The sequence below is a fragment of the Hipposideros armiger genome, unplaced genomic scaffold (assembly GCF_001890085.2).
Source record: "Hipposideros armiger isolate ML-2016 unplaced genomic scaffold, ASM189008v1 scaffold_18, whole genome shotgun sequence".
Lineage (NCBI taxonomy): Eukaryota > Metazoa > Chordata > Mammalia > Chiroptera > Hipposideridae > Hipposideros > Hipposideros armiger.
In genome coordinates, this window is record NW_017731368.1 from 6,906,252 (window position 1) to 6,926,108 (window position 19,857).

General features: G+C 40.8%; 1 protein-coding gene across 1 annotated transcript in view; it reads left to right on the forward strand.

The window, feature by feature from the left end:
* Positions 1-19,857, forward strand: part of ULK4 (unc-51 like kinase 4) — a 438,917-nt gene that overhangs the window by 168,390 nt on the left and 250,670 nt on the right. The window contains exons 25-27 of the mRNA XM_019631040.1: positions 2,418-2,469; positions 2,568-2,712; positions 15,891-15,983. Coding sequence (XP_019486585.1) covers positions 2,418-2,469; positions 2,568-2,712; positions 15,891-15,983 — 290 coding nt within the window. The remainder of the gene's footprint in view (positions 1-2,417; positions 2,470-2,567; positions 2,713-15,890; positions 15,984-19,857) is intronic.

Genomic DNA, 19,857 nt, shown 5'->3' on the forward strand with positions numbered 1-19,857 from the left:
CTTAGTCACTTCTGCAAAATCCTATTTGCCCTGTAGGGTAACAAATCAATAGGTTTTAGGGATTAGGGTGTGGACATCTTCTACAAACATTCTGCCTGCCACAGATTCAGATTTTTATCATTGGCTTCATTACTGTAATTATTACCCAGATTTGGCCAGTGTCAACCCTTTCAAGCTGCCTCCTGTGTTCCTGAGACATACCCCAGCATTTTTTGAGCGATTCTTCACCTTCTATTACAACAGGCTATTCTTGCCTCACTTTGTCAGCGCCCTGCCCAGGCCCTGGGAGCAGTCCTTTCTCTGAGGAGCCCTGGTTCCCTTTTGTGGGAAATGGCACGAGAGCCCACAGTCAGGGAACTCAGTGTGCGCCTATCTCCTGGGATATAGCTTCTAGGCCCTTCCAAGAAACAGAGCTAGAAAATATATACCTGTATATACACATATGAACACACAGTTACCCACTCATACATGTATTTACATGCATGCACACATGCGCATATTTTGAAATCATGAGTGCACACCAATATCCCCAAATATAATCCATCCCTACATGGTTCTCTCGTGCCTTCCCCCGTACTGTATTTGTGTGGCCCTCCTTCCTTTGTCACAGTTCTGGCTTCCAACAGCATCAGCACACGTTCTCATTTGCTTAATCCTGTAATACACCGGAAATTGTTCCAGAATTGCTTTACCCAAACCAGCACAGAAACAGACCTGATGAAATCAGGATTTGTTTGCAGGATTCCCTCCACCTCTCCACCTCGCAGATATCACCCAAGCAGGACTGGGGGTGAGGAGTGAATACAGTGTTCATAGGGTACCTGGGTCAGTCCCCCTCCTCCCCTCTTAATTAGTGTGGTTATAATATTCATTTGAAATACAGTTTATTTGTTTTCAGTTTGCTTTCAGTTTTAGGTCTTTTTCCCCCTTCCTATCCTTTCAGGTTTTATTGTTTTGAATATGCAGAAGATTAACTTGATTTCAAAAGTCAGAACTATAGAGAAAATGTATTCAGAGGAGTGTCACTCCCTTCCCCTGGGTGTAGATCCCTCCGGCTCCATCACTGCTCCAGGTACCTTCCCCAGTCTTAGAGGTAACCAAGTTCATTGTTTTCTGGCATATCCAGTTAATGTTTCTTTTTTGCAAAGAGAATATGTTTTCTTATTCCCCCTTCTTTCTTAGACAAAAGGTAACATATTGCTCTTTTGCACCGTTGCTTTTTCAGTAAATAACAGATGTTGGAAATTACCTTGTGTCAGTTCGTGGAGACCTTCGGCCTTCTTCATTAGTGCAGATAGTAATGCATTGTGCTTGTGTACACCATAAGTTATTCAGCCCATCTCCTGTGTTTGGTCATTTCAGTAGTTCCTAATATTCTTCAATTTCTCAAACTTTTTTAGTGGAGCATGATGTTTGTGCTTCAAGTGATGTGACCTCACTTAATGGAAGACGATAAACAGAACACCCCTGGTTCTTAGGATTCTTGTACAAATATCTAGATGTACTTTTAACTATAAGTTTATTATGTGAAGTGGAGCTAGGACAGGTTAACACTGATGGGCCACCACCCAGGTGTGGAGATCTTTACCTGTACAGGTCATTATTTCATTGGTTTGGACAGCAAGATGGTGCCGTTGGGCTGTGAATAGTTTCTTTTGCCTTTTTATCAGTCTAGATACAACAAATACATTCTTTAGATCAGGAATGAATTCAGTTGTAAACAACGGGAATTTTGTTTGTTGTCGCCAAAATAGTTAATCAGATGAGATGGCAGTTTTCAAAATTAGACTGTGGAAGAACTTTGTTCTTTCTTCATTGTCCGTTTTCATTTGGGGGAAGAGCTTGTTATAGTGGAGGTTTCAAATCGTATTGGATTGTGCTCTGTCTGATATAGCTAGGAAATCATAGAGGTGGTGTACAGTGAATTTACATTTTTTGAATCTATTTCTAAAAATAACCAAGATTAATTTGTCATAGCTCTTTGATGTATTTGATGAAGCATGAGGACTATGTGTCTCTTTTTCCCCCAAAATTTTGATTTTGATCGTTGTTTATCTTAAACTTGAGTAATGATCACCAGCTCATATATTATTAATTTGATGGTTTAATGTCAACCCATGCATATCAGAGTTTGCATTATACGCTAAAGTTCCTTTCATGAATCATGATGGTTTTGATAAATTACTGTTTTGATGATCATAATGTCATTTTGACCTGAGGACTTTTTCAGAATTAAATGAGCTTGGTGGTTTATTAAATGTCATGCAGACTTTAAATCCAGGATAAAATTAGCTGTTGATTTTCTTTTCACTCCTTTGATTAGTGATTCTGTCAGTGGAAAAAAGCATCGATAGTGGTTGATAGTGGTTTTGTGTTTGCAGAGATTTGAACCGCGTCTTTAACATCTTTTCTCTTAGGTTGTTGATTATATCCTGCCACCCTTGGTCTCCTTGGTTCAAAGCCAAAATGGTAAGTGACCACATCAATGAGAATTCCATCAGTTCCACATTCTGTTTTCATTCTATCTCCATGTAGTCACATTCTTGGCATTTTTCCCCCCTTTCAAGTGGAGTGGAGACTCTTCAGCTTGCGGTTGCTCTCAGAAACCACATCTCTGCTCGTGAACCAGGAGGTTGGGGATGGCAGGAAGGAGGCGAAGGTCGATTCTGACAGCAATCTTTTGGCGCTCATCAGAGATGTCTTACTTCCCCAGTAAGTACTGTGCACTGCAGTCACCCACACAGGGGTAGGATGTCCAGGATGCTGCTCTAAAGCCAGGTCCCTGGATGGCACCAGGGCCTCGGTGTCCTTATAGTCATCACGTCCTGTGCTGATGCACTCAGTGTAAAGGGGTCTAGACGCAGAGGCAGCAACCACCACGCTGAATAGGAACCAGTGGGATCTTAGTCCATTTTTAAAGCTTTTTCTGTTTTCCACAAGCACATGACTGAGTTAAAGGTGTTCATGACTTGAGGGATGAGGTTTATTATTCAAGGTCAACATTACAAGACCACTGGAAGATGAAATTGGGACTTTTCCTGGCACTACTCAGAAATAGTAGAGATGGAAAGAAACCTTCCTTCCCCACAAACTCTTGGAATGGAAATTAAGTTTAGCTACACACACACACACACACACACACACACACACACTCACACTCACACATATACGTATATATGTATATGTATATGTGTATATATATATACACACACACACATATATACGTATATACGTGTATATATACATATACATATATATATATATATATATATATATATATATATATATATATATATATACATATATACATATATATATATATATATATATATATATATATATATATATATATGAGAGAGAGAGAGAGAGAGAGAGTGAGTGAGTGTCATGGTGGAACAAGTAATGTATTAACTAACAGAAAGAGGTTATCTTTTTCCTTTTATTCCATTGCTCACATAGCAAACATGCAGTAGGATGACCATGGAGATCCAATCTCAATGCGTTTTGTACAGTAACATGCTGGCTGTACAGGCTTGCAGCCAAGGAGCAATAGCAGGCTCCACCATCCAGCCCAGCTGTGCAGTGGGCGCACCACCTTGGGTTGTAAGACTGCACTCTGATGTTTGCACAAGGATGAGATGGCCTAACAGTGCCTTTCTGTGAACGCATCTCTGCCGTTAAGTGGCACGTGACTGTATGAGAGTGTATGTGTGTGGTTTGTGTTTATGTGGGTAAATATAAGATTAGAGCCTTGTGTCATGGGGTTAATTCATGCTTTCTGTGCCATCTTACACTTGTAAACTATTTTTATGTAATCATATGCATTTTTTTGATAAGAAGGTGCCTAAAAATGTAGTTTCTGTGCAAAATACGATTTGGAAAATACATGCTTTGGGTGTCTGCTGTCTGACAACTTGCAGAGAAGTATGTTTCAGGGCCTGAGATACCTTCCCCAGCAGGGACAGCATTTCCTGCAGCAGGACTTCACAGTGGAGTCCATAGCCTGTTAACACGAGTGTGAATTGGAAATAAAATGTCTTCATATCTGAAGGTTGCGCACTTTTGGGGCAACAGCTTGTAAAATAAAAAGTGCTAACTCTCATTCAGCGCTCCTGTTTTATTCATTTGAGCTGGAATACATAAAATGTATTCGGTTTAATGTGCATTTTACCTTTTCTAGAGATGGGGAATTAAAGGGGAAAATACAAATGTAAACCATATGGCAATTCAAGAAAAAAAAGTAGTGTAGATGAGTTCAGGTTTTTATTAAGCAACTTGAAATGCACTTTGGATAATGGTATGGGATTTATTGGGATGTGATTGGGATGTTTGCGAAGCCTGTGGACTGAGGCTGATGTGAGGTGCAGGGCTCTGCATTTCATTCTCTAAGCCTCAGCTTTCTCGTCTGTAGAAGGAGGGTAACACTACCCAACTCCAGAGAAAATTGTGAGGATTCAATGGGATACTTCTTGTAAAACATTTGGCGTAGTGTGTGGGACATAGTACACACTTGACAAATGATTAGCATTATTGTTATTATCAGGCCCATTATTATAATCTCTCCTATTGCCCTTTAAAATGAAGATTGTAGTGGTACAGTAATGGCAACAGTACTTACTTCATGGACGTGAAGTGGCCTTTAAATACAGAATGCGGATTGTGCATACCTGGCATATATATAGTAAGGGCTCAGGAAGTGTTATGTAAAAATTTTACAAAACAAAAGATAAGTAATATATTCATTTCACTTTGACTCTGGAAAACTGGAAACCTTTGCAAGGAGTTTGGTCTTTGAAGATAGTACTCAGTATTATAAGTTCGGAAAACTCATGTTCTCCATTGAGCATGTAAATATAATGGCTGAAAATTATGATGTTTCCAGAGTTTATGGGAACTATGTGGCATCTGCTGCAATTTGGTAAATGCGGTGTTCCCCTTTATGCAAAGGCAGTAAGGTCCCCCAGTGGAAGTCTGAAACCTAGGATAGCCCTGAGCCGTAACCCACTTCTCCAGCTCTGCTGGATGTGCGGCGGTGGCTTCTTCATCGGCAGATGCAGCCTCTCCAGTAACTTCTGTATTTTTCAGTCCAAACCTATTCCTGTATCTGTGTAACCAGCCCGTGCTTGCTAAGTGGCTTGGTGTCACTGGTTTCAGGGGTTCCCTTGCTGATACAGACTCAGTGCTTTCTTGTACAACCTACTGCCATCACCTGGAACACGTTTTCTGTTCATGTCCTCCATCCATAAATGTAATATTTTTTCCATCTTAACTAAGCACTTCTCACTCACTGTGGCCGTAACTTGCAGTTTGAGGTGTGACAGCAAAAGCAGCACAGATTTTTTTTTTCTCCTTCACAATTTTACAGGTACATGATTTGTTCTTTCTTATCTCTTAGTAACCTCAGCATACGTGGTTTTTTTTTATTAAGTCAAGAACTTTCACTTTTTAAAATTTTATTTTATTTTTTAGCTGAGCCATCCTGCCTTTTTTCACTTAAAGGAAGCACTTTACAGCTTGTCTTCGGCATGTCCAAGTTGCCAGCATCACTACTCTTGCACTTTGGGGCCATCATTAAGTAAAATAAGGGTTACCTGAGCACAAGCACTGTGATACTGCGACATTTGATCTGATAACCGCGATGGTTACTAAGTGACTAACAGGCGAGTCATGTGTACAGCGTGGAGATGCCGGACAAAGGGATGCTTCACGTCCTGGGTGGGATGGAGTGGGACTGCGTGAGATTTCAGTAACTACTCCAGAACATTGTGTGATCTAAAACTGAGGAATTATTTCTGGAATTTTTTATTTAAATTTTCAGACTGCTGTTGGCTGCGGGTAACTGAACCCATGGAAAAGGAATCTGCAGATAAGCGGGGACTGCTGTCGACATATTAATGTTAATACTTTTAATTTTGTTAAAGTTTTAATCCTTTTTTTGACCTTAATATTTTGGATAAAGAGAAGGTGACAGTCTTTTTATGGCTCCCCAGTTTTTGCACAAAAGTGTTAAGAGTAATTTACTTGCAAACAATAACCTCAACTCTAACTTGGAAAATAATTATTTGTTCACGTAACTGAGAAGTCCAGAACTTGTGCCGGCATCAAATATAACTGGATTCAGGGATTTGAGTTCATGGCTTCAGAACTGTGTGTGTGTGTCTCACCATCTCTCTACTTTGCCTACATCTCTGTGGCTTTGTTTTCAGAGAGGTTCGTGTTGGTAGTTAAATGGCTCCCGGGCGGTGATCATAGAGAAAGAGTGGATGTCATTTCTAATAGCTCTGGAAAAATTTTCATGAAGGATAATAATTTAATCTTGTTAAATACCGTGTAAGACCTGTGTTCCAGGTGCTTATCAAAACTGCTATGTGATATGAATGAAAACTCAGTTGTAGAAATAAATATCTTATTAAAATAACCATTAGTTACGGTTCTCAGAGAAACAGAACCAATAGGATGCATATGTACTCGTATATAGAGAAAGAGGTTTATTTTAAGGGATTGGCTCACATGATCACGGAGGCTGAGAAGCCTGAAGATCCGCAGTCCACAAGCTGGAGAATCAGTGGAGCCAGTGGTGTGATCCAGTTTGAGTTCTCAGGCTTGAGAACCAGGAGAGCTGATGGTATGAGTACCAGTCTGAAAGCTGACAGGCTGGAGACACAAGAAGGGCCGATGTTTCAGCCCAAAGTCTGCAAAAGACCAACGTCCCAGCTCAAGGCAGTTGGGGAAGGGGGCGTTGCTTCTTATCTGTCTTTTTGTTCTGTTTAGGTCTTCAATTTACTTGATGAAGACAACCCACATTAGGGAGAGCATTCTGCTTTACTCAGCCTACTGACTCAGTCATTCATCTCATCCAGAAACGCCCTCATAGACACAGCAGCATAATGTATGAGCAAATGTCTGGGTATCCTGTGGCCCAGGCAAGTTGACACATAAAATTAACCGTCACCACATCTATTATAAAGATCATGAATGACTTGCTTACTTTATCCGTTACGAATTAGTATCAAAGATTCATGACCTCCATGACATGCTTAGCTTTCTATGAGCTTGAGTTACTAGTATTTCTTTAGTGCCTTTTGTATGTGGAGGATTACCATGCTATTTATAGGGAACTGGTTTTCGGGTTGGAATTTGAGACCTAGGTATGATTGGATAGAAAAGGAGTGGGCACCCCGGGCAGAAATGGAGTAAGCGGTGGTTTGGGAGAGGCAGAGCAGTGGGCCGTGGGCAGACCAGTTTCTTTCCTGAAGATATGTGCACGTGAGAGTGACGTGAAATAAGCTTGGGAGAGAATGTTTTCTCCATCAGCCCATTTATTCACCAATACTAATTGACTATGTCTTATTTCACTGGCCTATACCCAGTTGCTGGCAATTGAATAATAACGAACAAGATAGGCACAGCCTCTGTCTTCATGAAATGTACTGTCTTGGTAGAGCCAAATATTTCAGAAGTCAATTTTTTTTAACCGAAGAAGCTTATAAGTGATGCAAGTAAAAATATTTGCTTAAACATAAATTAGATGGATATTGAAACCACCCTTCTTACATTGGGGGGGGCCCACGCGATGCCCGTAAACTTGCTGTGGAACACATGTGCCTTCTGCAGCATGCTGTGCGCTGTTTCTTTGCTGTTAATTTTCACAGTTCACCCATGTACCATTCTAACGCTCAGGGCTTCTCCACATGATGTGACTGTAGGACATGGTTTCCCGTGGCCTACCTATCACCATCCCCCAGAACCCTAGTGTCCCTTTGATCACAGTTTTGAAATACTTACTTCTCAAGGGCATTTCCATTAATGTCGGGAATAAGGAAAGGACGCTCACCATCAGAGCTTTACCGTATTAACGTAATACAAGGAAATGAAACTCTAAATATTCTATTAGTTTTCTGTTGCTGCGTAACAAATTTGACACAAACCCAGTGGCTTCGATCAACCTCTGTTTGCTAGGTCGCAGGCCTGCACAGTGTGACTTGGTTCTTTGCTCAGAATCTTGGTGCCGCTGAAATCAGGTAGGTGTCTGTCTGCTGGGATGAGTCCTTGTCTGGAGGACTCGGGGAGAAATCTGCTTCTGAGCTCATTCCGGTTGTTGGCGGAAGGCTTTCTTGCAGCTTGTATTGGTTTCTTAGGGCCACTGTAACAAAGGACCACAGACCAACTGGCTTAAAACAATAGAGGTTTACTCTTGCACAGTTCAGGAGGCCAGAAGTCTGAAATGAAGATGTCAGCCGGGTTGGTGCTTTTTGGAGACTCTGAGGTGGAATCCATGCCTCTCCCCTACCTTCTAATGGCTGCCCGCAATCCTCGGGTTACGGCAGCCTCACTCCAGCTTCTGCCTCTGTCTTCACATGGCCTTCTTCCCCGGTGTCCGTCTCCAATTTGCCTCCGCCTTTGTCTTATAAGGACCTGTGTCATTAGATTTAGGGTCTGCCCTGAATTCAGGGTGATCTTATCTCAGGATCCTTAACTACAGTCGCAAAGGCCCTTTCTATAAATAAGGTGACCTTCACAGGTTCTGGGGCTTAGGACTTGGACATAGCACTTTGGGGACCACACAGCTGTAGGACGAAAGCCCTTGTTCCTGGGCTGTCTTCCCTCCCCTCATGCTTGTACTATCTCTGACTTCCTGTTCTGCCACCAGCTTGAAAAACCTCTCTGCTTATTAAAGTTGGAGATATTGGCTGTTGGTCGCCTGGGTTTTGTGATTAGAATATATTTGTACCGGCATCCTGGCGCTGCTGTTAACTTGGTGTGTGTGCCGTCACTTCTCCCTTCCTTCTTCCAGCTTCTCCTCCTCTGTTCTCTGTAGTTGGAATACCAGCGACATAATTGAGTTATCTGGGTGATTAATGAGAAAAAGTTTTCTTCTGGGAAGAAAGATAACCACACATACTCAGAAAATTACCATTACTTTTTTTTTTTTTTAAACAGAGGGACAGGATTTAATTTTAAAGGTTCATGGAGAAGAGAAGCGGAAATATTTAATGGAACTTAAGCCTAGAGTGACCTTATTAATTAAAATTGGCACCTCTCAGAAGTTTAATATCAAAGTAATTATCAATGAAATCTTAGTGCTGAAAGTTGCCTTCTGCCGAGTGTTGGAACATTTTTTTCCTGAGACTTGTTATATAAGGTGAAGCCATTTTTCTTTCAATATTTAACTGTAAATTGGGCTAGACCCTTTCCTCAGGGAAATGCACCACTGCCATTCTCAGGGAAGAGGACATTTTACTCCCCATACAAATGTAAATCATGTAATTTGTCGACATTGTGTGATTGTGCAGATGAGGCTTGAAACCCTTCCTCCCTCCCTCCCTTTTTTTATTTCTTAGTTCATTCATTCAGTAAATACATATTGGGCGACTTCCATGTGCCAGGCACTGGAGGTCCTGTGGTGAGCAGGACGGAGGCTCTGCCCCTCGGTGCACTTACATTCTAGGGGTGAGACAAAGCCCCAAACACACAAATATGTAAGGTGATTTCTATTGATTGGGAGTTCTGTGGAGGAAAATAAGACATGAAACAGTGTAAGGGGACAGAGGATGATAGTGAGGGGAACAGGGAGGGGCTGTGTTGGACAGGACAGATGGGAAGGCTTTCAGTCAGGTACAAGCCATGGGACATTTGCTGTGCGATTTGCCTTCTGTGGGCTGGAACCACATTGCCACTAAGTACTTTAGTTTCCATATTTTCTTTTAGCTTTGAGTATTTTCATATTGAAAAGAGATCATGTTGGTATAAATGTGCTAATGTTTTTATGACTCCATTGGCGTTCAGCATTTTTCTCCTGGGGAAAATGAGTACTGCCTTTCTTTTTTTATTATTCTCTTGGGTCCTGTACAATTATCAGGGTCATAATGACCTCATAAATTGTTAAGGCTTTGTTTTTTAGAATCTGAGAAAGGGCTGTATTCCTTACAAACCAGAATTGCCTTATCTTTTAGATGTCAATGCACTGTAGAGTTGTTTATCTGTCTTTGGAATAACGTCCAGCAAAAGTCATGAGTTTGATTTCTGTGCCAGTGGTTCAAGGGACATTCAGATGGTTCTGTATTGCATCTTTGTCTCCCGTAACTACAAGTGCTCTAGTTAAAATAGGCATGAACTTGGTCATCTTTGATGGCAATCAGAATAGAAAGGAATATTTCATTTTTAGCCTTAGTTTAGATGATTTTTTTGCAGATAATATTTAATTTATAATTTTTTTGCATCAGAAAGAAGCATCATAATATTCTGCTTTTTTCCTTTTACATATTCCTTTTATGTTTTGAGTGTGTACCTAACTAAATCAGTGCATTTAGGTATAGTGATTTTTTTTCTCTTTTGGGGGTACAACCTATGGAAATCTGAATTGGGAGTTAGACAAAGATAAATATTCTTTCATCCCTCTGAATCAGGATAATTCTAGCTCTCCAGCTTTTTGAATAATATTTTATGAACTTTGTTGATTTTTTTGAGGTTGTTTCTTTTAGTCTTTCAGGCCTTTATAATGAAAATTTGCCATTGATTTTATTGAAAAGTCCTGAAGAGATGAGGGCTTATGTCTAGGATTAAATTTAACACCTACTTTGAAGTCCTACCTATCTTTCTCTCACTTAAAAAAATCAATCAATCTATCTGTCATCTATATCTATCTATCAATCTATCTATCTATCTATCTACCTATCATCTATCTATCTATCATCATCTGTCTATCCATCTATCCATCCGGCCATCTATCCATCTACCTATCCATCCATCCACCCATCTCTCTATTCCTCCATCCACTTATGTATCCATTTAACTCCTTATGTCCTGAAATATCCATGCATTCCTGCAAGACAACAGAGTGTCACATAGAACTCAGGTCACATAGAATCGCAAGACAGGAAATTTATCAGATATAACTATTTGATGTATACTCTCATTTTAGAGAATTTTGGAGTTGACTAAAGATATTACCTAGTTCATATTTTGGAGAAGACTGTACAGAAAATGCCCCAAAGAGCAGGTCACCTGCTCACTGTCCCAGGGAAGTCCTCAGCCTCCCTCAGAGGTGGAGCCACCTCCGAGCCTCTGCTGTTTGGCAGCCTCCTCTGTCGAGGCCCACATGTCTCCATCGCTAAGCTCTTTAAGCCTCGGATCCGTCTCGCTCTCTCTGAGGTGTGCATTTTATCACACGGCCTTCCCCATGTCGTTCCCGTGCTCAGAAACCTTTACCTGAGTAGGTTTTAGAAAGTACCGTCGACAGTGCTTACCCAGCCATTCAAGACTCTCAGTGTCGGCCTCGTGCCTGGCATTCTGTGTCAACATCTGCCTGCTCCCCTTATGGTTTCTTCATTCCTGGTGAGATTTACTTAGTGCTTTCTGAAATGTCTTCCTTGGAACCCACCTACTCGCAGACATCATACTGTGAACATCTACAGCTCTACTTGTGTAACACTATTTTATTGTTGACTGTATTGTAATCTACTTATGTACCCCTACATTTAAAAGTCTGCTAAAATCATGTAAACAGTTCCTCATTCCTGATGATCTGGGATTTTCCAGTGTTTCACTAATACATATATTGCTGCAAAGACCGTTTTCCATCTTTGGGTGCATACTTACTCCTTTTGACAAGATAAGAAAGACTCCATCTCTTGGGTCCCCAAATAATTGATTTTTAGAAGTTTTCTCTTCTTTGGGATAAATATGAATTTTGGATAAAGGGCTTTTCCTGCCTGGGTTCCAGCTGTGTGGAACCTAGCAAAGGCCCTTTATTTGGGAAGGATCATAGAAGTAGAAGACTGGGGTCTTAGGACAGCGTGCTCTTTTGTTGGCCACTCTGTGGCCAGCCTCAGGGCACTTGGAGCACTCCTCTCTAGTCCTTGTCTATCAAAATGGGCCAGCCCCTCATTGGTCACTCTCCTTTGAAGCCATTTCAGGGGTCTAGGCTTTTTCTGCCAAGTGGCTTTCAGAGGATTGCGAGATCCAATTACTATCAGTGTGACTGCTTTGTCTCTCTTTAGAAGAAGACAAGCTTAACAAACCACAACATTCCTTTGGCTAGTTCTTGATGACCATTGCAAACCTACCTTTGATTAACCTAAAATATATTCAATATTTATATGCTAAACATATCCATTATGAATTTTATCCTTCTTTTTCCAAGTGGAGAAAAACTCCCCAATATTCTTTGGGAAAATTCTCATGCACAGGCTGGTATAAGCGTCCTGTTGCAAGTTTAGATAACCTCAAACAACCTCAAGACATTTGTCTTTCAGCCAGTAACGTTTCATCAGTGTTTTCTTTTTAAATATATTGGGTTGTCGGAAAAGTCATGACGCATTTTTGCAACGAAAAACATAGAAAAAAGTACGTCATGACTTTTCTGACAACACAATAGATTCTACATATTCTTGTGAAGTCTATTTCAAAATGTTTCATATTTTTCAGTCCCGTTAGATTGTTTTCTCTAGTATATTTCTCACTAGTTGTCCATGTTCTCTTCTGTACTTTCCATACAAGTACTTTCCATACAAGGGAGATCCCGTGAGAAGCTCTTTAAAATTCCTAGGCTTGTGGTCCTTTCCTCAGTGATTCAGCTAAGTCTGGGAGTGGGGGCCTGGAGCTGGTTATCTGGGGTGTGTGAATGACTCATCAGAAGCTTCTCACCCCACTTCAGTTGAATTTCTCTGGCTGACAATTTCTAAATGCTGGTAAGCAGCAGAAAAGCACATTCTTCTCTTATCTCTCAATAATGCCTCACTTTAAATTCAACAGTGCCTCAGTTTTCTTACTAAGGATGGGTATCCTGAAGGCTTAACTCAGCAGGTGTGGGGTGTTCAAACCCTGCACATTACAAAGAAACTGGCCTTTGTCTGCCTTCTGGAAGATAACTTCTGAGCCTGTAGAATGTCCTGCCTGATAAGAGAGTCAATGTATGCGTGGGGTCTTGAGTCATGCCAGATAATTTCCACTGACAATGGGGATTGTGGTCAGGTCCCTGGACTACACCACGTCAGCTTGACCTCCGAGGACTGGAGACTGAGTAACATTAGCCACACAGGCACTGCACGCCCCTGGGACTGACCCCTAATAAAACCCTGGATACCAGGGTTCCCGTGAGCTTCCCTGGCTGGCGGTATCTGCACGTGTTGTCACACGTTGTTGCTGGGAGCAGTAAGCACTGTCCCCACAACTCCAATGGGAGAGTACAATTGGAAGCTTACACCTGGTCCCTTCTGGACTCAGCCCTATGAACCTTTCATCTTTGCTGACCTTAATCGGTATCCTTTCACTGTAATTAACCATCATTGGAAATATAACATCTTTTCTCTGTTTGGTGGGTCTTTCTAGCAAATCATTGAACCAAAGGATGGTCTTGGATAACCCCATCTTAGGATGATAAGAGCTTTTTATTTTATAAGACTATTAGAGAAAGGAGTAATGCTGTCTCTCTAGTATGCTAAGAGTTGTTCCTTTTTTAAAAAAGTTCGAATTTGATGTTAAATGTTATGAGTACATTGTATCACTTCTGAAGATGTTTCCTTGATTTTTGCTTTGTTCATATGGTAAAATGTATTGTTTTCCTAAATGCGATTCTTTCATTCCTAAAATTAGTTATGCCTGGTTGTGCTAAATATTTAAACATACTGTTCTCTTTGATTTATTAATATTTTATTTATGATTTTGTTATGAATGATTTGGGATTTTGTCTTCTATCATACATGGGTAAATATTTTAATTGCTATAATTTAAACATATTTTATAAGAAAACTTTCTAAAATATGGCATTTCCCACCCCCTAAACAGAAGAGTCTCCCTAGTTTAACATTTTCTTGACTCACTATTCCCATTTTGAACATTATGGTGGGTAATGAGCCCCCACGTCCCACGGATGCCTGAGCAGCTTCTGTCTCCATGTTAAGTGATCCCCAGACTGCTCTCTGTTTGGAATCCTTGGGTTTGCTTTCTTTTGTTTTTCCTATGCTTTCAGGTCCCACTTGTAATTCCCAGGTTGCTTTTCTATAATGGTCCCTATTCTCCCTTTACTTGGCTCGTTTTTAATGGCGGTGGGTTTAGAGACTGCATAATTAAGCTTGTTATATAATGATTTCCAAAAGGAGAGTAAATAGGCCCTGAATATGAGCCTGGGGCCCTGTTCTCTAGATGAAAAGCATCTGCTTCATGTAATGGGTTTTTAAATATACATCTTGGATTTTCTGGAGGTATTTTGCTCCCTCTTTAGTTGTTGGTTGTTCAGATAGTTAAGCCATAGGGTTGATTGGTTAGTTTGTCCATCCGTCCATCCTACCATCCAACCATCCAATTATCCAACCATCCATCCATCCATCCATCCATCCATCCATCCATCCATCCATCCAACACTTAAGCATCTACATGGTGTTGTACACTGGATAACAGAACCTAAGTAAGTAAGACACAGCATGTAAACCAGTGTTTGCATAGCAAATAACATGTGAACGTGGTCTGAACTTTGTTGTGGAAACTTTTGTTTTTGAGCTTTATTTTTGTTGACAATAATTTTTGTTTCAGATTTTTAAGTTTTAATAAGAATGCTGTGCAGGAAAGAGTTCACATAGCAGGCCTGAGACTGCTGTCCTTAGAAAGGCCTGCCTGCGAGGATGGCCCTTGGCTGGCACCTTAGAACTTGCCTCCTGGCGTATTCTCAGTCAACATTTAACTGCAGAGGGTAATTGATGGTGCCTGGACTGTTTGTGCAACAGTACGGTTTATGCTGAACACCTGATTTCCTTCTGGAAGCCTGGGATTGTGATACTTATTAGACAGAGGTTGCCTACGTGACCAGCCCCACATTAAAACCTTGGTCGCTTGAGACTCGAATGAGCTCCCTTGGGCGGAAACCTCACACACATGTCCTGCATTTTTGTGGCTGGTGGAGAGTGTGCTCTGTGTCACCCCTCGTGGGAGGGGGGCCTCAGGAGGCCTGCACACAGCGTCCTCCAGACTCCGCCAGTGTCCTGCTCCCTGATGATCCAGCTGTGTGTCCTTGCTGTGTTGCTGTCTTATAGTTCCCATTATTTGTGGTTTCACCTTTGGTGATTTCAGTTACCCACGATCAGTGGGGTCCAAAAATATCAAATGGAACATTCTAGAAATAAACCGTTCTTAAGGTTGAAATTGCATGCCATTCTGAACAGCATGATGAAATCTTGCATTGTTTCTCCAGGATGTGAGTCACCTTTTGTCCAGGGTCTCCACTCTGTCCACACTAACAGCCTGTTAGTCACTAGTGGCTGTCTGGGTTATCAGATTGACTGTCACAGTGTCACAGGGCTTGTGTTCAGATCACCCTTATCACCCTTATTTTACTTAGCAATGGCCCCAACGCGCAAGAGTAGGGAGGCTGGCAATTTGGACATGCCAGAGAGAAGCCATGAAGTGTATATACGGATAGGAAAAAACATAGCACATATAGGGTTCAGTACCCTCCGTGGTTTCAGGCATCCCCAGGGGTTTTGGAACATGTCCCCCTTAGATAAGGGGGGGCCACTGTACTAAATCTTCAACCATGAGGATGACTGTATATTAGTCTTGCGAGTCCTCAAGCAAATCTCTGAGTGTGAGGTTGGTCTTGGGGACCCTGGCTCCAATTCCTGGTGTTTGTTGGTTTTCTACTATGTATGCAGCTCAGTACTAATCGCCTTACGTGGCTCCTCTCACTGAGTCTTCCCAACAACAATACTCTGTGCGGTGGGTCTGTGTCATCGCCACCCTTGGCAAGTGCACATCCTTGAGCTCATGCGTTTATTTCAGTATCTTTTTTTTTTTTTTTGCAGATGTTTGCACCTTACGCTATATCGTTCCTGTTGTTCAGAGGAGAGTTTAAGTGAGGAAAACCACTGAATTCTTTTTTTATCACTTTCTCATTTCAGATATGAGCACATCCTCACAGAGCCTGACCCAGTACCAGCATATGCTCTGAAACTGTTGGTCGCGATGACTGAACACAACCCAACTTTCACCAGGTACTATAGCTTCAAACTTATTTTTCTTGTTTTTCATCCATAAAATGAATTACGTGTGTTTTGAAAATGTTAAAGACAATGAGATTCTAAAGCACTAACATTTGAGTTATCAGTGGTAGTTTTTCATGCTTTATGGTTTGTCATACCTTTTCTTTTTACGTTGTATTTTTTTTTTAATCCCTTATTGGAATTTCCATTCTGTGGGATTCTTGATGCTTTAAAATGATAAATTCTTTAAAGAGAAAAAGGGAACACATGTATTTTAAAAAATGTCATTTGTTGCCTCATATTTTACCGAAAAGTTTATTATATCTCTATTGCGTTTATAGACATTACTTTCTACTGTTCTGTTTAGTTTTCATTAAGGAGTGGAGAGCTTTTTCCTTTCTTGAAGATACTATGTGTGATGATGCCACATTTTTTAGATCTAGTTGCTAGAATAGTGGCAGCTGCTTTCAGTTTTGCAGAGAAGGCACCCAGGTCTACCGAAGGGAAGAGAAGAGGAGACCCTCTTTGTTTTCAAACGGGAAAACTAGTTTTAGTTGTGTAGGTGACCTGTGAGGACCTTTTGGGTTTCAATCCACCTGTAGGCACAGCACACCTCTAGAATTGCCAGTTGGTCTTTAACGGGGAACTAAATCACACAGTCCCCATCATCTGCATTTCATCTGGTCTGCTGTCCTTCCACAGAAAGGACTGCACGGTGATGAGCCACCATCGCTGTGTCACTAGGGATCAAGAAAGGCTGTTTGTAGAGAGAACTATATTGGATGAAACCCTGACCCAAATAGCTTTCCCAGTGCATGTGCCAGGATGCAGGGGTGTGCTGTGACTGAGTCACAGGGGTGCCAAGGTGCTCCTGGCCTTTGGGTCGCCTGCAATGCTGGGCAGTGACAGCTCTCAGGCCCGTTTCCTTCTGCCGTGGGCAGCCTCATTCGTTTTTGGAGGGCAGCATGCAACTATTACTCTGCACATACTCTCTGTGCCATGCTGCCCAAAGATTTTTACCTGGGCAATTTTTTAAGTGACAAAAAGAATTTTGAAATTAAATTATGATATAGCCACAATATGTAATACTATGGAACAGTTTGAAAGGGCAAGATAAATTTTGAGTATAAAGATATCCAAAGAATTTTGTTAACTGAAATTAATTAGTCCCCAGCCCCCATTTAATGCCTCCTTTGCTGTAGATTCACTGTTCCGTTCTGTCTGTGTGCCTTTTCTCATGAAACTGGATGTTAAAATAAGCATTGTCCTTGTCAGTTTTGACCGAGGCTCCAGAGGTTAAAAGCAGAGCATTAAAGGCCTATTAGCTCCCCCCAACCCACACTTTAAAGGGAAGTCCTAGACCCCAAAGGCCGAGCAACCTGTGTGCAACGTGCAAAGCCCATTCACATTATCTTGAAAGGAGGAATGGAGGAAGGAAAAATAGTAAGTAATTAGCCTTGGAGTTTGTTTTTATTTCTGTAACTAGAGTTTTAAAAATGCATTTTAAGTGCACAATTTTGGAATGGGTAATAAATTTCAATTTGGAAAAAATGATGTAAAAAGATAAATATCGAAAAGTCTCGTTCTTTCCTCTATCCACTCTGTTCTTGCATCATCTTTCCATGATCCCACATGGCTGACTACTTTTACTCATTTTGTGTCCAAATGCAAGCAAATGTGGATATGTATTTCCTCATTTCTCCCTGTTACTCACAATAGCATATTGTGACTGTTTTTCTGTCTCTGGATGTTCTTCACCTAATGATACGTCCCCAGTGTTTGTTTCTATATCAATATAGTGTCTACATTGTATTTCACAGTTACAGAATTTTCCGTTGTATGAATATATTATCATTTATATCATTGGTGTCTAATGGATACTTGGGTTGTTTCTCGTGATATTGTAAACAGTGAATAATCTTATACATACATTATTTTGTATGTATGCATCTACATCTTACTGGATAAATCCTTACAAATGGTATTTGTGTATCAAAGGATAAATGCACTTGAACTCTTTATTTAGATATGGCCTAAGTGCCCTGCATGGGCACTTTACAGTTTGTGTCTCCAAGGGACATGTTTGTGGATGCCTGGTTCCCAACGCCTTCCCATCAGAATTTGTTGTTGAACTTTGAAATTGTGTCAGTGTGATGAGACAGGTTATTTCAGTGTGATTTTTGCATTTCTCATATCATGAATGATGACGATCTCCTTGTATGGTTAAGGGCCATTTGTATTTCTTACTTTGCTCATGCTCTTTGCTATCAGTCCCCCATCTTGGCAGTGTCACCCTGCGGACTGAATCAGCTCCTGCCTGGATGTCTGTTGCACACATACACCACAGTCTGCTCATCCATTTTACTCTTAATAGTACCTGTTTTTCGTAGGTTTTGCTGTCACGAATAGTGTGGCCGTGAATATTTCTTTGCACGTTCCTTGGTGAATCCATGTGTGTCTCCATTGGGTACCCGTGCCCGAGTACCAATGCTGGCCCCCAGAGCTTGTGCCAGCACAGAGCTGATAGATCCTGCCAAACGGTTTCCCAAATTGGTTGTACCAATTTACACTCCTGCCAGCGTTGTTTGAGAAATCTGGTTATCATGTAAGCTTCTCTTTAAAAAAGTTTTTAGTCAGGTTTATCAAGGTATAATTTACATGGAGTTAAAGTCACGCATTTTAAGTATTAGTTCCATTTTCACAAACATATACAATTGTGCAGCCACCACTGCTGTCAAGATAAAGAGTATTTCCATCACTCCAAAATGTTTCCTCATGCCCCTTTGAACGCTAGCTTCTAAAAATTCTGTTTGCCTGGAGAGTGATACAACCCGACTGATTTTATATTTTTAAAATGTATTTTTCAAGAGTTAATACATATTACAAATTTCAGTATTTTGAAGGGTATACAGAAGAAAGCAAAATTTCACCTAAAGAGACAGCCACTCTTAGCACTGTGTGTGTGTATGATTTTTCACATAGCTGTTAGTATGCTTTATACACCATCTGCACCTCTTTAAAAATATATATAACAGCTTTAGTGAGATATAATTCACATACCTTCTGTACCTCTTTTTCAAAGATGCCTAGTATTGGCTTTTATGAATATTTGTATTTATGTTTTTCTAGTCTTTTGTTATTAGGAAACAAAGCTAATGAGACAGGTCATTCACCACATGTGTGGACATGTATGTGTCAGGTAAATAATGAGAAGTGGAATTGCTTCATCAAAGGGCACATCAGTCTGCAATCCCCAGACTTGTCTGTGCCTTGGTTATCTTCTGGAGATCTTTAAAAAGCCTAAACGCCAGGCCACACCCAGGCTGATTAAATCACAATCTCTACAGCTGGACACAGGCACCAGCTTACCAGGTGATGCGATGAGCAAGCCAGTTTGGGGACCACCAGTCTAAGCAGTGGTCATTTTGAAAGGTGTTGCTGAATTGCCCAAATCTACAGTGGGGTGAGCCGGTTCATTCTCCACCAGCAGTGTATGAGAGTGCCTGTTGGTGCCAAACCTTGATCAAATTAGTGTATGCAAGTGTTTCATCTTTGCCATCCTGATAGGTGAAAATTGTCTCTTGGTTTTTAATTTCTAGTTTTATTACATTGTGATCAGATCATAGTTTTGTTGTATTTATAATTTTTTTATTTGCTTTTATTTGTGGTCAGTTTTTGTGAATGTTCTATGTTTAATTGCTTACTGTGACCAAAACAAAGTTAGGCCTAGCCCTGGAAAGAGTGTTACCCACCCTAATTTTGGAAAGTGCCTAAATTGGTAGCTCATTAACCTGTGACATTTTCCCCAGTGACTTGGTAGCAGTGGTTTTTAGGCAGAATGCTTGATTTTAAGTGTATATCAAGTGTAGAATTCCTTTATGTGCAA